Source organism: Tursiops truncatus, chromosome 10 (assembly GCF_011762595.2).
Source record: "Tursiops truncatus isolate mTurTru1 chromosome 10, mTurTru1.mat.Y, whole genome shotgun sequence".
NCBI classification, from domain to species: domain Eukaryota; kingdom Metazoa; phylum Chordata; class Mammalia; order Artiodactyla; family Delphinidae; genus Tursiops; species Tursiops truncatus.
In genome coordinates, this window is record NC_047043.1 from 28349634 (window position 1) to 28369346 (window position 19713).

The 19713-nt window shown below is 41.8% G+C and overlaps 1 protein-coding gene across 5 annotated transcripts in view; it reads left to right on the forward strand.

Moving 5' to 3' along the window:
• The window catches only part of ADGRF1 (adhesion G protein-coupled receptor F1), a 39511-nt gene extending 20646 nt beyond the window's left edge, over positions 1-18865 (forward strand). For all 5 annotated transcript variants that reach the window (XM_073810643.1, XM_019949987.3, XM_073810644.1 and 2 more), the window contains 8 exons: positions 2997-3148; positions 4302-4465; positions 6096-6284; positions 8362-9735; positions 11484-11525; positions 12728-12787; positions 14616-14682; positions 15228-18865. In XM_073810643.1, the coding sequence (XP_073666744.1) occupies positions 2997-3148; positions 4302-4465; positions 6096-6284; positions 8362-9735; positions 11484-11525; positions 12728-12787; positions 14616-14682; positions 15228-15301 (2122 nt within the window). In that variant the 3' untranslated portion in view covers positions 15302-18865. The remainder of the gene's footprint in view (positions 1-2996; positions 3149-4301; positions 4466-6095; positions 6285-8361; positions 9736-11483; positions 11526-12727; positions 12788-14615; positions 14683-15227) is intronic.
• The last annotated feature ends 848 nt before the right edge of the window (positions 18866-19713 follow it).

A 19713-nucleotide genomic window follows, 5' to 3' on the forward strand; every position in this document is an offset into this window, starting at 1 on the left:
ACTGGGGGCCAGAAGGGGCTCCTTGGGTAAAATATTATATTTTTGTGTAGATATCATGTATGCACCATAGTTCAAAGCCCAGTAGTCATTGTCTACAGCAAAGAAAGAGATATTTAGTAAATTACCCTTTTGTTTATACTTTAATTCAAAAGTTATTTGGTTAGTTACCCCTGTGTGTGTGTTGATTACCAGCTATTTATAGTCTGCTTGATAGAGGAAGTGACTTACAGGTCAGAGAACTTAACTTCTTATATACTTTTTTCACAGCTAAAGAAGAGCTATAGGAAATTTTCAGTAGCTTTTGCTATAAATATACTGTCCTGGACATTATCCTTTAAGCCTTCTCATGTACCTATAAAAAAGGCTCACATATATAATATTCTTTAAAATTCAGTGCTAGGAAAAACACTGCTTCTTTTTTCTTATATCAAGGTCTATATAATTAATCTAACTTCTGTTTTTGACTTTGCTGTCATTGAATTCATAGACAGCATTGAAACTCAATCAACAGTTTTGTATTCAATATTCACGTTTCTTTTCCTTGGTCCTGGTTTTCTATTTATATTTCTAATTTATATTCCATCATATATATATATATATATATATATATATATATATATATATATATATATATCTTACAAACTGTCTCCAATAATTTGTAGACAAAATCACAGTAAATGTACACATAAGTCTATAAAATACAACTATTTTGGTTTTACTCTTTATGTACATGATCTAAAGTAAATCTTAGTCTCTCACAGTCTCGATTTATTTATCTGTCAAACAGGACTGTTAATACCTGTGGAATTTGAGTTAACCTCATTACATAAAATGAAATAATAGAAAAATACTTTTCAAACACGATAGAAGGGCCGTATCAATGAAAAGCCATTGTGATCGTCACAGCATAAAAGGGTATTTGGGTTTATTTATTGTGAGTTCAATGTAGTTCAATGTAGTGATTAAGAATTTGAGCTTTAGAGAGCCAGAGGTCCATATCCATCAATTAATAATTAATGACTTGACCCAACTTCTTTAGGACTCAGTTCTCTTATCTATAAAATGAGAATAACCCTAACCCTAACCCTCATGGAGTTGCAGGATTAAATTAATCCATGTTATCTCACTTGCTTTCGTAACTTCAAATACCATCTGTATACAGATGGGTTCTAAATTTATTACTTGACCTCAGCCTCTCCCCTAAACTCTGGACTCCAACATCCAATGCCTATTAACATCTCCAGGTGATTTTCTAGTAGGCATGTCAAATGTAACAGGTCCAAAATGGGAGTCCTCCAACTGCCCATCATAAGCTTTCATCTCCTTCTCCCACTGTCTTCCCCATCTCATTTCCAGACCCAAATCTTAGAGCTATCCTGTCTTAATTTATTTTCCAATAAATTATACTTAATTATTGAAGTATAATTTACATACAGTGATATGCTCAAAACCTAATTGTACAGCTTTATTAGCTTTGACAAATACTAATACACGCCACCTCCTATCAAGACAGACCATTTCCATTATCCCCAAAGTTCCCTTGTACCCCTTTCCAGCCAATCTCCATGCACATTCCTACCTCCCTACCAGAAATAACCACTATCACCATAATAACCTATCACCATAGGCTGGTTTTGCTTATGCTAGAACTTTACCTAAATGGAATCATGTAGTGTATAGTTTTTGGGGGGGCCTGGCTTCTTTCACTCAGCCTAAGGCCTTTGAGACTCATCCTTGGCTTTCTGAGTATCAGTGATTCCTTCCTTTTTATTGCCCAGTAATAATCCATTGTATGAATATACTACAGTTTGTTTTTCAATTCCCTGGGGTCGTTCTTGCCTGGTTTCTTTCTCCCACACCCAAAATCTGCTCCGTTAGCAAGTCTTCTGGCTCTATCTTCAAATACAACCTGAAACTGACCAGTTCACTTCTCCCCACACACACTGCTACTCAATCCGTTCAGGGCACCACCCTCTCCTTCCTAACTAGCTTTCCTGCTTCTCTGCTTCCTCCCTTCACCTATTTTCTACACAGCAGCCAGAGTGATGATCTTAAATTATAAATCTGATCATGCCATGCCTTTTCAAAAAGAGTAAAACCTTTTAATAAAAGATGAAATTCAGACTCAAAGGCCCTCTTCCATCTGGCTCCTGGGTACCTCTCAAGGGTCATCTCCTATCCATCTCTCACCTGCCCATTGAATTTTAGTCACGTTAGCCTTGAAGTTTGTCAGACTCACAGGCATTTTCTTGCCTCCAGCCCTTCTCAGGTGCTGGCCACGCTGTACCAATTCTCTTTGCATCACTGGCTGTTTCTTTTCATCCTTCAGGTCTCAGCTTCAAAGATCCTCTGCACAGAGAAGCCTTTCCTGACCAGTCTTATTTAAAGTGGGCCTCACGTCTACTTGATATTCTTTTTTTTTTAAAGATCTACATGAAGAAAACTTTATTTTATTTTTAAAGTTGTATTGGCATGTTGTTGATTTTCAATGTTGTCTTAGTTTCAGGTGTACAGCAAAGTGAATCAGTTATACATATATCCACCCTTTTTTAGATTCTTTCCCCATATAGGCCATTATAAAGTATTAGGTAGAGTTCCCTGGCTGTACAGTAGGTCCTTATTAATTGTCTATTTTGTATATAGTAGTGTGTATATGTCCATCCCAATCTCCCAATTTATCCCTCCCCCCACCTTACCCTCTGGTAACCATAAGTTTGTTTTCTACATCTGTAACTCTATCCCTGAACTTGTCTCTCATAACACTTAACAAAAATTGGAATTATATATATATATATATTTATAATTATGATTTTATATATTTGGTGGTTATTTGTTTCTTATTTGCCTTGCCTTCTCCACTGGCACATAAGCTCCAAGAAGGCAAAGACCAAATCTGTTTGATCTATTCCCACTGACCCAATGCCATCCCCACACAGAATAAGCCTTGAGTGACTGAATGAATGAATCTCATGTTTCTTTCCACATCATCATTGTAGAAATGGAAGCATCATTGCTGGGTATGAAGTTGTTGGTTCCAGCAACACATCTGAACTGCTGTCAGGCATTGGGCAGGCGGCTAAGAAGGCTAAGACAGGCCTGCATCAGCTGTTTCCACTAGAAGACAACTCTTTCAGAGTGTTCGGAAAAGGTAACACTGGATTCCCGTCCTCTGTAGGGAAGTAGATTAGGGGAGCCTAATTAGTAGATTGTATTATATATTGGAGATGTTCCCGAAACGGAATTGTTCTAAGACTGACTTTTAGTAGAAACAAGCAGCTGTTTCTCCTCCCGACCAGGATGAAACTCAATTTCAGCTCCACTATTTCAGACGCTTGCTCATGGGTCAGCTGACCTCCAGTTCTTAGTGTAAACGTCACACAAGACTGATTCACTGCAGGCGCTGATGGAAATGATTCAGCAATCGTTTCCTGGTATACATGCTGGAAGAGCCCTGGGGCTGATGAAATTCCTAAATCATAATCCAAGGGACCCAGGAGAGAAAGCATTTTTTCCAGGTCATTCACATACACCCAGACACACAAACACACACAGATATACATAGACACACACACCCTACTTCTTTTCTTCAGATGTTTAAAAAATTCTTTACATTCAGTTTTAAACCTCTCTTACCAAGCTTTGTGCCACTTTCAACATTTATTCAACAAATATTTACTAAGTATCCAAAGTGATTAGGCACTTAAGACACAGCAGTGGGGAAAAGAAACAAAATTCATAGCCCTTGTGGTTCTTCCTTTCAAGGCTTCCTCTTCGCAGTCCCAACGTGGTAAGAGTATATTATGAAGGGCCAGCTGCAGGAGGAACTAGTGGCTGATCACGATGTGAGAAGCCTTTAAAGGGGTACAAAGTAGGACATGTCACCCCCAAATGGCAACTGCCCATCTTTTAACCCTATCATGCCTGCTTTGTCCCATAGTGTCTTGAAGATTTTCTGGTTTTCTAGTATTCCCTTAAAGAGTGAAAATATTTCCTGGGAGGGATCACACCCCGTCTTATTTTCACCGAATACTTAACTATTTGATAGCCCATTAAATTCAGATTGTTGGCATAGATCAGACACCTGGAGGGAAAGGGGGCCAGCCTTGGGGAGGGTAGGACATCAGGAAAGAGGAAAAGGGGTTGATGGGGTGAAGCTGGGCATCAAAGACAAACTTCTCCTACTCCTGAGTTTTGCCTGGGTTTTGTCTGAAAACATGACTTAGAAAGTACTGCTTTATAGTTTATAGAGAGTGTCAAAATATTCAGAGACATTTTTCTTCTTCGTTTCCATTCTTTTCCAGCCCAGTGTAACAGCATAGTCTTTGGATTTGGGTCTAAGAATGATGAGTATACTCTTCCCTGTAGCAGCGGCTACTCCGGAATCATCACGGCCAGGTGCCAACCCTCTGGGTGGCATGTCCTCAGGGAGACGTGTGTGCTCTCTGAGCTGGAAGAACTGAAGAAGGTAAAAAAAGCATTTCCGCCTTGCAGATTTGCCCTGGTTTTGAGTTTCACAGTGGGTGTCTCCCAGTGAGCATGGCTGGGTGGAAGGTAAAATGTATCAATTTGTCTCATTGGTCAGAAGTCAGTGACATCAGACCCTGGGAAACCCAGGGAGTGTAGGCGTGAGTAGTGAGGACCTCAGAAACGTAAGATTGGGTGGTTTTGGGGGGAGGGTGCTGCAGAGGTGTGAATCAATGCTGAAGAGAGCTGAAGACGGCAGAACAGCAACTAAGCTGGCCTCTGAAAGCCTGGGAATCAAAGATCCAAGTGAAGCTATAAGTCAGAAGCTATAACCTTAGTACATTTGTCAGAAACCGGGGCAGGGAATGAGTCAGCCATATAGAATGATAGAACTTCAGTGGCTCTCCAGGGCCATGTGCCTCACCAACTTCCTTCTATAGATCAGAAAAGGGGAGACTAAGGGGCTAGTGGTCCCTCTGGTAGCAGTAGTGTTGAACTAGAAACATGGTCACTTGATTTCCGGTCCAGTGCTATGACCTTCACATGACGCTCTCTTAGGAAGTTTCAAGTACTTAAGATGTAGTAGATAGAAAGATGGAAGCAAATGGTGAGGATTTAAAACTCAAGTCATGGAAGAGGAACTCCAGGACCAGCTCACAGACACTATCCTGCAAATAGTTCGTAGTGAGCAGAACTTCAGTCCCAGCCAGAGATCCTGCTTTGGAAGCAGAGAACCCCACAGTATTCACCAAGGGACCGTGGAAGGTTTACTGCTCTCTTTCTGGACCTCAGTTTTCTCATCTGTAAACTGGGGAGGGAGATTGGAGCAGGTGTCTTCTGAGGTTCATCCTTGTTCTTGCCTTCTTTGGCCCAGTTTCTGGACACGAATCGTAGCTGGGACCAGGTCACCCCAGGGTGTGAGGACAGTCAGATCCCAGGCGCCCTAGGCAGAAAACAGCTCTGTCAGCTGAGAAGAGTAAAAAGGAAAACAGGGGGGATCTGGGATCCTGGGTTGATGTGCTTTGAACAAAGGGAATATCCCTCTTGGCTGCCTTCCAAATTAGCTCAGTGTCGTGGAAGCAGATGGGAGCCTCAAGGAAGAAGTAAAACCCCAAATCCAGTGACCAAGTGTAGCAAAGTCTCCACTTATGTCCCTCTAAATCCTCTATAGGGATTTCTCAGCACAGTATAATGGATATAACATAGGATTTAGTGCCAAGTAGACCCTACCTTTCCACTTCCTAGCTGGGTACTGTTTGGAAAGTCACTGAATCTCACTGAACATCAGGTTCTGTATAATCAGGGTAACAATTTATATAAAAGTGCTTCTTAGTGAATCTCTTCAAGTTTCAATTTCCTTAATCATAAAATGAAAATATCATGGTACCTCCTTTAAAGGGTAATGTAAAGATGAAATCAGTGAATCCCCAGTAAAACGTTTAGCGCACTGTATGGAAAATAAAAAGCACTGAATGACAGCCATTATATCGTTGTTATCATTGTTATATGATTATCCTGCGTTATAATGCACCATACAAATGCTGGTTATTCGTGGCCATGAAATCTGATTTAAGTCTGATGAAGCACAAGCATTTCATTGTTTTCTGGAACATAACCATTTCTATTCCTAGAACTTCAGTGTGATTGCCAGCAACGCCACTGAGGAAACCGTGTCATCCTTGGTGCAGAATCTTTCAATGGTCATTCAGCAAAACCCATCAACCACAGCTGGGAATCTGGCTTCTGTGGTGTCAATTCTGGGCAATATCTCGTCCCTGTCCCTAGAAAGACACTTCAGTGTGTCCAGTTCGACAATGGAGGTAAGGTCTGCCTGAGCTTGAAGGGCTCACTTTAAATGCTCAATCTTGCAGGAGGAATGGCAGAAGCCCCAGTTGATGGGGTGCTGTTGAAAAGGACCAAAGAGCCATGTAACAGTCTTGACGTGAGCTTCACTGCTTCCTCAGCAGTGTATAAGCAACCCCCGGGATCAACTATGTGAGTTCAAAGTGAGAGGGAGCCGCCTCCAGGCAGACTGCCTGGATAGCATCTGGCTGAGGGGAAGGCGTGAGCCTCTGCCCTGAATGACACAGGTGCCAACTTTTTAATATTTAATATTGAGTCGGCAGTTGTTCCTTCCCGTGGCTATAAGCTCTGACTTTAGTATATCATATTTAGTATATTTTAAGAGCTCCATTTTTTCGACTGGGGAATTCATGACTTAGTTTGGACATTTAAAAATTAACTTTAAAAATTACTCAAATGAGACATGCTCACTATAAGATATACAAATAAACAAAAAGAAAAATAAGTGATATGTAATCTTGTCACCCTAGAATAGCCACTGCTTACATTTTACATGTCACCTCAGTGCCTAGAAAATGGACAAGGGACACATAGCAGGTACTCAATAAATATTTGTTAAATAAATATCCTTCCAAACACTTTGGATGTGTGCATTTTATATGTTAAAGCATATAATATTTTACAAAATTGGATTATATAATGTATATTGTTACATAATCACACAATCCTGCTTAACTGTATAAGGTGAACATAATGTCAGAGATGACATTAAGTGTGAATAAGTTAAACTCCCTGAATCAAAGATGCTCAGATTTGTTTTTTTTTTTAAAGTCTGACTATGCATTGTTTACAAGAGACCAACTAAAACAAGGTGACACAAAAAGGCTAAAAATAAAATGAAGGACAAAAACAGAGCAGCAAACACAAACAAAAACAAAAAGAAGGCAGAGGTTGCTGGGGCAATAGGAGAAGCTCACTATGCAATCCAGGCCAGAAGCCACAGAGGGCTCAGTTAGGGTAAGACTCAGCCAGAGGGATAGACGCCCACAGCAGATGCCTGGGAACCAGACCCGTAAGAGTGAGTGAGGGTCCTGGGTGAGAAAACGCTGCCTTTCAGGTACGTTTGGAAAAGGAACCTGGTTTTTGTTGTTGCTATTGTTTTTGTTTGTTTGTTTGGCCTTACTGCTTGAGGGATCTTAGTTCCCCAACCAGGGATCGATCCTGGGCCCTCAGCAGTGAAAGCACAGAATCCTAACCACTGAATTGCCAGGGAATTCCTTGAAAAGGAATCTCAAACTGAGACTGACCCTTAAAACCCACAACAATTCAATGCTTCCTTGTTGCATGTCCAGTGTTTAAGGATTTTTGCTTTATATTCTCCTCTATTAAAGAAAAGTCATAAATACAAATGAATTAAAACTTGAACATTCATGACATGAATTTAGAACTTCTGATATTAGCAAAAAACCATGATATGGGAAAGCAATTACAAGTAACGTTTCACTCTTGGACCCTCAGCCTGAGGAGTCATGCAGTCCCGTTTGCCATCTCAGAAGGAAGAAAATGCACACTCTGCAGCACCCATTGCAGGATGCTCCTCTTCTCCTCCGAAGCCCCAACCGGAGTATGAATTCCCGGGGGTGATCACCGTGGAACTGACGTGATTCTGCTGACCCTCATTTCTTTCTTTTTTTTTTTTTTTTTTTGCGGTACGCAGGCCTCTCACTGTTGTGGCCTCTCCCGTTGTGGAGCACAGGCTCCGGACGCACAGGCTCAGCGGCCATGGCTCACGGGCCCAGCTGCTCCGCGGCACGTGGGATCTTCCCGGACCGGGGCACGAACCCGTGTCCCTTGAATCGGCAGGTGGACTCTCAACCACTGTGCCACCGGGGAAGCCCTGACCCTCCTTTCTTAATCCAATGCTTCCACTGCGCGGAGCCCCAGAGCTGAATTTCATTGCTGAGTTTTAATGTGGTCCTCAACTGAGCCAATTCTCTGGGCCATTTTCCTGAGCTTAAGACTCACGACTATCCACCCGTAGTCCTCTGATCTGTTTCCTCAAAATCCAAACTGACGTTCACCCTTGTATTTCAGAATGTCATCAGTATATCTGACCACATCCTTAATTCTACCTCGGTGACCAACTGGACAGTGTTACTTCAGAAAGAAAAGAACGCCGGGTCCCAGTTCCTAGCATCACTGGAAAACATCAGTGTTCTGGTCCCTTCGACAGCTCTGCCTCTGGAATTTTCTCAAGAATTCATTAACTGGAAAGGGATTCCAGCATCCTCAAATCAAAGCAATTTGGGTTACAACTATCAGACTGAAATGTTCCTAAAAAACCCCTCCATTCCCATCAGAGGCCATGCATTAATTAGGTCAGACCAATTCCAGGAGTCCCTTCCAGAAACTATCATCAGCATGACCTCCTTGACCCTGGGGAACATTCTACCTGCTACCAAAAATGGAAATGCTCAGGTCAATGGGCCCGTGATATCCATGGTTATCCCAAACTATTCCATCAATGAAATTTTCCTGACTTTTTCCAAGATAGAATCAAATCTGAGCCAGCCTCATTGTGTGTTTTGGGATTGCAACCATTCGCAGTGGAACGATAATGGCTGCCACCTAGTGAATGAAACTCCAGACTCGGTGACGTGCCGCTGTACTCACCTGACCTCCTTCTCCGTGCTGATGTCACCCTCTGTCCCCCCTGCCATCGTTCCCGTTGTGAAATGGATCACCTTTGTGGGACTGGGGGTCTCCATCGGAAGTCTTGTCTTATGCCTGACCATCGAAGCTCTGTTTTGGAAGCAGGTCAGCAGAAGCCAAACCTCGCACATGCGTCACATTTGCATGGTGAACATAGCCCTGTGCCTCCTGATCGCAGACATCTGGTTTATTGTCGCTGCCTCCGTGCACACCACGGCGAACCCGTCTGGAGTCTGCACAGCTGCAGTGTTCTTTACACACTTTTTCTACCTCTCCTTGTTCTTCTGGATGCTTCTGCTCAGCTTCCTGCTGGCTTATCGGGTTATCCTGGTGTTCCACCACATGACCACGCCTTTGTTGGTGGCTGTCGGGTTCTGCCTGGGCTACGGGTGTCCTCTTATTATATCCATCGTCACCATTGCGGTCACACAACCCAGCAATGGCTATGAAAGGAAAGATGTGTGTTGGCTTAACTGGTCCGATGGGAGCAAACCTCTCCTGGCCTTTGCGGGTCCCGCCCTGACTATCGTGGCTGTGAATCTGGTGGTGGTCCTGTTAGTTCTCACGAAGCTCTGGAGGCCCGCTGTTGGAGAAAGGCTGACTCAGGACAGCAAGGCCACTGTCGTCCGCGTGGGGAGGAGCCTTCTCGTTCTGACCCCCCTGCTAGGGCTCACTTGGGGGTTTGGCATAGGAACAATGGTTGACAGCCAGAATCCGGCCTGGCACGTTATTTTCGCATCACTCAATGCATCCCAGGTGAGAGCGGTGAGAACAACCTATTACATCATCGGGTAATTGGAATAATTGTAGAGAATTGAGGATGGGAAAACCACTCTGGGGGTGATCGATCTCATTTCCCTGCCTCTAGCAGGACTATTATAACCCAAATTGCCTGGCAACAGTGAATAGAAAAAAATAAAATAAAATAAGATCCAGTCTTCCCAACAGTGATTCTCATACTGAAGCAGAATATTGGGCTTCTTCAGTAATCCATTCCAGGGTTTTAAATCAGTTAGAGTTCACATAGCTAACACTAATCTCTCTTGCCGTTGACCCAGTCCTCTTTGTCTTGTGCTGATGTCTTTTAAAGCACACAGGGAAAGGGAAATAAATCCAGAGTGCTTTTTGAGTCTGAATGGTGCAGAAGAAGTCCCTAATGTGCCATAAAGTAGGGCCTGGCCAATTGTAGGCAGCACTGTCTTTGTAAATAAAGTTTTATTGGAACACAGTCTTGCCCATTCATCTATATAGGGCCTGTGGCTGTTTTCCTTACACAGGCAGAACTGAGCAGTTGTAAGAGACTGGATGACCTGCAAAACCTGAAATATTTACTCTCTGGCTCTTTACAGAAAAAGTTTGCCGAACTCTGCTGCCAAGGATGGGTTTTACATGCCATGATCAGAGAGTATTCAGAGAGTAGGTGGGCAAAACAATCCTTAGGTTTTGGTGAATCTGGAAGAGAGCCTTCAGTCCTGGTTCAAGAAATATTTGTTGGGTCTCCTCTGGACAACGACTCAGGGTAGTGGTGGTTAAACGTTTGAGCTCTGGAGTTAAATAGCTCTGGGCTCAAATGTGTCATGCTATCCAACTGTGTGACTGCTAACAAATTATTTAATTTCTCTTTACCTTAATTCTCTCATTAATTAATTAATTACCTGTAATATTAAGTACCTGATAATATTTTTAATATTAATTAATATTATTAATATTAATTATCTGATAATATTATTACCTGTATCTTAGAGTAAATGTGAAGATTAAATGAGATCATTTTAGCACTTAGTGCAGTGCCTGGCACAGAGTAAGTGCTCAGTAGATATCTCCTGAATCCAGTTGGTTCTCCACCTACTGCAACAAACCAGGGTACATTTAGGTGGTGGCACAGAGGGCAGTCATGGAGAGCACACACCTAATGGTGACAGGTTTAGGGAACTGCTGTCCAGGGCCCTTGGTGACACGCTGTCTGAACAGGCACCAACTGAGGGTCCTCTGCCTGGGAGGAGAATTTCAAGGTCCAAGAAAGACTCTGCCAAGGGTTACCCAAGGGCTGGATGGACCTGATGGAAAGGATGCTGATATAGTCAACTTCCTCTACTTGGCCTTGGGGTCGGACTTCAGTGACTGCTGACATCATAGACGCTTAGTTAATGTTTGTTTAATGCCTAAAGAAAGACTAAGACATAGAAGCAAATGGAAGTTCTTTGTTTTGGGTTTAGGATAACACAAAGGGGAAAATGGTGCTCCACGTGTGTTTCAGACTTTATTCACGCAATAATTTAATTATATGTTCAACCAAAAAAAAAAAAATGTTTGCGTACTTTGTGTTAATCCAGGCATCGTGGAGTTTATACAGTATCCTTACCTTCAAGGACCCACAGTCAACAGGGGGACAGACAAGGAAATAATTTCAATGTTGGGGGATATAATAGAATAGAAATACATATAAATGCTTTCTTTACTGGAAAAGGAAAAGATAATACATGTGCCTTATTCCTTTTTTTAAGGGCTTTTTCATCTTCTGTTTTGGAATGCTCTTGGATAGTAAGGTATGTGTATTCATTTCTCTCTTTCTCCTTTAACCCAGGCATCTAGTCCCTCCCCTTCAGTTCTAGGGCCCTTATTCATATATAAGAAGTTAGACCATGGGTACCTGCATAATAAAATTCTATAATTTCACAAAAGGCAGGTTCCATCAGGAGACAAAGAAACTAAACACTCATTGCTGAAAATAGAGCTGTAGAGAACTAACCACAACATATAATGTGAACATTGTAGAAAAAAAGGGGAAACTTGTTTTTAGTTTTAAATTATGATTTGGCATAATTAACCAGCAGAAAAACTTTCCTTGGGGTGAATTCCTTTTTGCTCCTTTACTTAATTTATTCATTCACTTAGAATATGCTGAAAGGCCTATCTGTATGTATGTTTCTAGAATTTTATGTAGTAAATATTACATAGCCTCTAACATTAAATAGAATTCCTAATGAAGGATGACCAATGTAAGTAAAAGAAAATAGAAAAAAACTTAAACTTCTTTCGTTATTTTTCCAAGCTTTGAGCAATTCTGCAGAGAGAGGTAAAGACAATAAGCTAAAAAATGTAGCCTCTGTTTTAATAAGAAGATAAGGATATTTTATAATTATCATAATTGTTGCACATGCCTCCAAACCCCTGTTTACAAAGAAGCAATTTGCCTCCTTCTTGATTGGACTAAATAATTCTGTTGTTTGCACCATTCACTTGATAAGGACACTCTTCACTTCAAAGACAAACTTCAATTTAGCCATTATTGCCAATTACTAATGTCTAGAATCTGAATTATTATGTTTTTTGGAACTGTTGCTTTTTGTTTCATTCTAGATTTGTTTACAGGTAAAGAAAAGAAATAAAAGAAAAGAAATCCTTTCATCAGATCCACATGCTTATCGCTTATTAAATGCTTCCAGGAAATACTACTACTAAATAACAATTACACTCTTCAGTTTTGTTCTTTTTTTTTTTTTTTTTTTTTTTTGCGGTACGCGGGCCTCTCACCGCTGTGGCCTCTCTCGCCGCGGAGCGCAGGCTCAGCGGCCATGGCTCACGGGCCCAGCCGCTCCGCGGCACGTGGGATCCTCCCGTGTCCCCTGCATCGGCAGGCGGACTCTCAACCACTGCGCCACCAGGGAAGCCCTTCAGTTTTGCTCTTGATTTGCCTCTGTACGATTGCCTATGTGTAGTTCCTCACTATTTCTTTTTTGCCCTGTAGCTGCGACAGCTGCTGCTCAACAAGTTGTCTCCTTTAAGCTTTTGGAACCAAGCATCAAAGGTAATCATCTCCTGCAGCCGTGGAGGCAGTTCGTGAAGTTCCAGTTTTGCACTTTTTTACACAGTCCCACGGCAAGCCCACTTTTGTGTAAACCCCTTGAGTTTCTGTCCCGTTATATTCCTGGTATCTGGCACGATGTCCAGCACATGGTCAATACTCATTAAAGAGCTGTTGAATGAATGGGTGAATGAGTGAATGGATGAATGGATGCGAGGGTGTGGAAAGCTTCAAGGATGCTCAGGCATGGGGGTCTGGGGTGCTCTTGTGAGCAAATACATTTCAACGGTGTTGCTTGTTATAGTCTGACTTGTCTCCCAATATCTAGAATCAGTAGGGTCCTTTTCTCTGCCTGCCTGTCTAGATCTCCTGCAGAGCACTTTTCCTTCTCCAGAAAATCAGACGGGGAAGCCTTCATTAACTTCTAATATGTAAAATGATCTTTATGAATTTTCCCTTATGCTGGTGTACCTGACTTTGTTACTTGCAATTTTAGCTCTTCAGTCTACAAACTGATAAGTTTGTATGGAAACAAAGGATTCTTGTTTCCATTCTTTGCCACAAAAGTGCAATCCACTTAAGGAACAGTATAGTTAGGAACAAAAGTACTTGCCTCTCGGTTTTGTATTTTTGACATTAACTCAGACTTGTGTCTTTTAGCAAGACACGGAGGGCCTCTCAGAAAGGGTTCTAAAGCAGAAATTTCTGTGTGTGATAAAAATCAGCTGATTTAAGTGCATGAAAAACTACATGGATATTTAGAGATTCTTAACAAGGGATAATATAACGTTTTGAAATTAAAAAAACAGTGAGGAAATTAACCTCTGGCATTTTTATAAAATAATTTTCCTGGGTCTGCATTTCATAGGAGAGGGCTGTGACCCCAGGAGCTGGCAGACCTGATTGTATTTCTGACTCAGTAACCAATTGGCTGTGTGACCTCGGGAAAGTCACTTAGTACCTTTTGGTTTCAATGTTCTCAAGATGTAAAAATAAGTGTTAGACTAGTTACTCAAAGCAGAAGTTCTAATATTCTGTGATTTTGATTTTACGTCTTGAAGAACTAAAATCCCTTGAACCAGAAAATGTGAAACTAATGAATCATTCTCTACTCTTAAGAAAAGGAGGGAGTTACAGCAGTGTGACTGCATTAAAGTCAAACCTTTAGTTAGTAAAACAAGACAGGACACTCCCCACCCTACAAAGCAGGAAGTCAGAATTTTTCTCACTGGAAGGCCAAAGACAGACAAACACTGAAAAGGAAAATACACCAAAACCAAAAGTAAAGACGCCTGATAGTGGTTTATCTCCCTGTTTTTATTTATTTTTATTTTTATTTTTTATTTTTTTGCAGTATGCGGGCCTCTCACTGTTGTGGCCTCTCCCGTTGCGGAGCACAGGCTCCGGACGCGCAGGCTCAGCGGCCATGGCTCACGGGCCCAGCCGCTCTGTGGCATGTGGGATCTTCCCGGGCTGGGGCACGAACCCGTGTCCCCTGCATCGGCAGGCGGATTCTCAACCACTGCGCCACCAGGGAAGCCCTATCTCCCTGTTTTTAATGTAAATTGTTGACCTTTTTCAGAAGGCAGCAGTGGTCAGTGAGGGCTTTGCATCTTCTGGATTTGTACCCCTTCTCCAGTTTCTCTTTCAAATTAGGTGACAGAAATGAGATTTTGTTTTCTGGGTAGGTGGCTCATTTGCTTTAAAGTAAATGCACATTTGGCAGAAGAAAAATTGAGTATTTGTAATCTTCTGAGGGAGTCTGAATGAAAAAGCAGGCACCTGAAAGCATACTTTGAATGCCTAAATGACTTGGTTTTCTTTTGTGCAGCAAAACTCATCAGATTCATCTGTCAAACCCAGATTCAAAAAGACTTTCAACCCATTCCAACACAAACGTGAGTTACAACAAACCAAAGGTTCTAAGGGGTAGGAAGAAAGAGCATGAATCCATCATGGGCAACTCACTTTAGAGTCCAATCAAAATTCTTTGGATTTCAGATAAAGTTCAAGTGTCGGAACTTGAAAAAGCATATTTCCCTCCCCAAATGCTCAATGTGCTCATCCAGAAGCTTTGGGTCCTGTTATCACTGCCACCAACCAGCCTGAGGGCTTTTAATAAATCTGTTTACCTTTTTGGACCTTTGTTCCTCATCAGTAAAAAGAAAAACTAAGAGATCACTAAGTTTCCTTCCAGCAGTAACATTCAGTGATCTCAAACCAATCTCATTCCCCAACGTCTGAAAATACGGTGCTTCTCTTCTCAAATGAGAGATGTCTGACAAATGTAAGCTTCTATGGCATTAATAAAATGCTGTACACCCTAACCTCTTCCTAACACTGTCCAAAATTGTAAGGAATTGCATAGGCTTATTTTCATTTTGGTCTTATGCTTGATTCCAACATAGTAGCAATAATTCTTATCCTCTTTTTCCTCTTTTAGGCAACTATGTACTTTCTTATACTGGAGGGTCCTCAAACGACATCACGCTAACTCAGTTTTCATCAACTGAATAAAACCGGGAACCCTAAAATCAAGGAAAATTTTTTGGAGCAAATTGACATTAGAGCTAAATGTCAGTGAAGAAATCATGCTCAATATTCAATGGATTTTTCTGATTTCGGAGTCTGAGAATATAATAAGGAACTCTCAGCAGTTTCATGACAGCCATCTTTATCTTCAATTAAATGGAGAGATTTACTTCCATGGGGTTTGATTCAAAGGAATTGCTTCATAAATGTAGAAGATTAAGTTTTTGTCGGAAATTATGTCAGTTGTACTAGCCTCTCACTGCCACAAACTATGGTTTCCTTTTTCATAAAATAGCGTTATTCATGTGACATTTCTAATCACCTGAATTGGAGTAAGGAAATGTCATGAAATCACTTTAGATGCACTGATGGACCATGTTCACTTTCTTATAAAAAAAGTCACTGGTGAAATTTCCTAGAGAAAAGGCGTTTTCCTCCAAAAACTTCCAGTTGGATTTTATGCTTGTTTTTGTGGTACAGTCACTGAACTTTGAAAGTTAATCAGAAACAAAATAGAAGTGTCCATTTCAGATAGCTTCATAGCTGTTACTTAGGAAGTATAAAGCAGTATATATATATATATAATGCATTATTTTTCAGTTTACAAGGCACTTTCATCTGGTCCCCCATCCAATGACGTGAGGTGTCCAGGCAGACCTAGTGCAGACATGATGAAATAGAGGCTTGGACAAGTGAACTGACTTCCCAAAGTGAAGCCAGTAAAGGGCGCTTTTAGGACTTTTGGTTCCTAGTCCATTTCTACAGCCTCATAACAGCCTTGAAAATTACCTGCAATCCTAAGCAAGCCTTATGAGGTTAGATATGAGATTCATCACTCCCAGAATTCTCTCTATGTAAGAGGAAAATTGAGGGAGAATTTGGTTGTCAGCATCCAGAAAGACCTTAAAGCACCTGGTTTTCTTTCATGATGCACTGTCGGCACTTTTGGAAGTTATTTACATGTATGGCCGTTGCTACTTTTGGATGAGATAGAGAGCAGCAGGTGAAGGCACTGCAGGAAGCAACATTTCCCTTCCATACTGCCATCACTTTGGGCTCACCTGAGTTTCAGTCCTGACCACAGTGCCCAGAAGAACTAAGCCCTTTGATTCAGAGGCTTCCAGAGCCTCCTAACAATCCGCTGTGGCATTTTTAAAGCAAGTGTTGATTTCTTTCAATAACAATTGCAGTGATGACGATGATGATGGTGGTGGTAAGAAGTCATAAAAGAAGAAGCTATGTGTAGAGGGTCCTCACTATGTGTCAGGCATTATTCTAAGTGCTGTGCATCTATTAACTCATGTAATCTTCACAATAAGCTTGTGAAGGGGGAATAATATCCCTGTTTTACAACTGCTGAAACTAAGGCACAGAGAGGTGAGACGTGAGCAGGGCAACATGGATGGCAAATGGCTATGCCAGGGTAGTAGTTATGGAAGTTGAATTACAATAAGAAGAGGGTTATATAAGTCAGCCTAGCAGGATTGGAACTGCTAATTTGATTGTAATTAGAATCCTAGACTACTTGGTCTGCAAGGGAGCTCAGGTATCATCTAGCTACTATTTTATGAGTAACCCTGATGTCCTAAGTCTCAGCAGCCTGTGATTACAAAAGTAAGTCAAGTCCACATTTACTGCTATCTGTAGGAGTATATTAGTCAGCTCAGACTGCCATAATGGAACATCACAGACCAGTGGTTTAGACAACAGAAATTTATTTTCTCATGGTTCTGGAGTCCAGGAAGTCCAAGTTGAAGCTGCCGTTGGGCTTGTTTTCTAGTGAGACTGCTCTTCTGTCTTGTCTGTGTCCTCACATGGCCTCTTCTCCATGCACATGCAAATAGAGCTCTCTGGTGTCTCCTCCTCTTCTTATAAGGACACCGATGCTATCAGATTAGGGCCCCACCCTTATCAGCTCATTTCACCTTAATTACTTCCCTACTGACCCTGTCTCCAAATAATCACATTGGCGGTTAGAGCTTCGACATACGAATTTTGCAGGGACACTATTCAGTCCATAACAAGTAGCTAGAATTTTTATTTGCCTGTTTAATTGAAATTAGGGTCTTTTAAAAGTGTGTTGGATCACATACCATATATCATGTTTGTCTAACCCACTGACTACACACACATTCAGCTCAGCTCCCTTCCAGAATGCTACTGAAACAGCAATAAAATAATTAAAAAAGGAGAAAGACATTGGAATATTTTCTATGGCTGTGTAAAAAAACTGCCACAAACTTAGGGGTTTAAAACAACCTGCATTTATTTTCTCACAGTTTCCCTGGGTCAAGAGTCCAGACACAGCTTAATTGGGTCCTCTGCTCAGGGTCTCACAAGACTGAAGGAGCTAGCTGGTCTACCTCTTTATCTGGAGGCTTGACTGGAGAAGAATCCACCTCCAACTCATTCAGTTTACGGGCAGAACTTATTTCCTTGCAGCAGTGGTAAAGAGAACCTTGGCTTTTTGCTGACTATTGGCCAGAGGCTACCTTGGGACACTAGAGGTCACCTACACATCCCTGCCACTGGGATTTTCCAAAATGGCCGCTTATGTCATTAAGCCTGCAAGGAGAGTCTCTTAGTCCAGTCTGCTTTTAAGACAGAGTCTTGTCCAATATAAGGTAATCAGGGGAGTGACATCCTATACCTTTTTCCGTATTCTATCGGCTAGAAGTGAGTCACAAGTCCTGGCCACACTCAAGGGAAGGGGATTTCTAAAGGTGTGAACAGTAGGAGGAAGGAATTTCCAGACCTGAACTACTGAGGATAAGGAGAGAGAGAGGAAGCAACAGCAACAGAGCTTTGGAGAGCAGGTGGGGTGAGTGCAAACTGGCTTAGCTGGCCTAAGAAAGCTAAATATGAAGCCAGAAGCGAGGGAAGCCAAGAAGCAAGCTGCTTTACCCTGCGGAATCCCCCAAGAGACTGGAGACTTGGCAGGACCAGAGTCCATAAGAAGTGAAGTGAAGGTGGAACTGAACCGTATGGTTGTTCAAAGTCAGTTTAAGAAACAGACTCTCAGATGCCTCCCTCACCCCAAGCAACCAAGTAACCATCCCTTCCTCCATCCTAGCAATAGAATATATGGATATGTGGGGGAAACATGGGATTTGGGGACTGTGAGACTCCAGAAGCATTTGAGGGAGAGTTTACCATCTCCAAAACAGAGAGATTCAGTGACAGTTAACATATAACACCAGCAGCGAGGCTTACCTCCTCCTGGCAAGAGACTGGGACGGTCCTCTCTGGAGAATCTGATCACCAGGAGAAAACACTGAAAGATACTGACTCTGGGTGTTTGCTAATGAAATGTTCACACCTACAGTGAAGCCAAGAACCATCCTACGCACTTTGTTCACAGACCTTCCAATCAGCTCTTCAATGTCCTACTCTGAAAAGTATAGCCAAACCGTCACAGCCCACTAGGCTCTCTAGGAAAACACCCAGTATTAAATGCAGAGGGCAAAACAAACAGAAAGAGCCAGTATGGTGTCACCTAGAATCCAGTTCTATGAGCTCGACTAGAAGATGAAGGAGAAAACAGAGAAAGGAAGCTGGGGCAGGGGCAGGGGGGTGGGGGGACGTGACTAGAAAGAGGGGAAGGGCAGGGATCAATACTAACCTCCAACAGAACATTGCCTTTATGAACAGGGTGCTATAAAAAGGCATACTGGGGCCACAGAAAGAATCTTTGGAACTAAAAATAGAATAACATAACCACTAAAATACTTCAACTGAGGGGATGGAAGATAAAGTTGAGGCAATGACCTGGAAAATAGAAATAAAAGAAAAAGATGTAAAATGAAAGAAAAAAAATTAGAGGACTAGACCCAGAATTTCACCATTTGAATAGTAGGATTTTCAGAAAGAAAGACTAGAGGAACAAAAGGAAGGCATCATTAAAGTCATAAACAGAGAACATTTTTTGGTCACTTAGGGTCATGAGTTTCTCTACTGAAAAGGCCCACAGAATGCCCAGTATGATAAATGAAAATAGACCCACAGTTAGACATGCTATCATCTGAATGTTTGTGTCTTCCCCAAATTCATATGTTATGAATTCATACCTAGTCCCCAAGGTGATGGTGGTAGGAAGTAGGGCCTTTGGGAATTGTTTGGGTCATGAGGGCGGATGTTGCATGAATGAGATTCGGGCTCTTATAAAAGAGGTCTCACAGAGCTCCCCAGCCCTTCCCACCACCCGAGGTTGTAGCAAGAAGCCGGACGTCTGCAACCCGGAAGAACCTTCACCAGATCTTGTACTTCCCACCTCCAGAACTGTGTTGAATAAGTATTTGTTGTTTATATGGCATCCAGTCTATAGTATTTTTCTATAGCAGCCCAAATGGACTGAGACAACATTATTGTGAAATTTCAGGTCACAGAAGAAAAAAAAA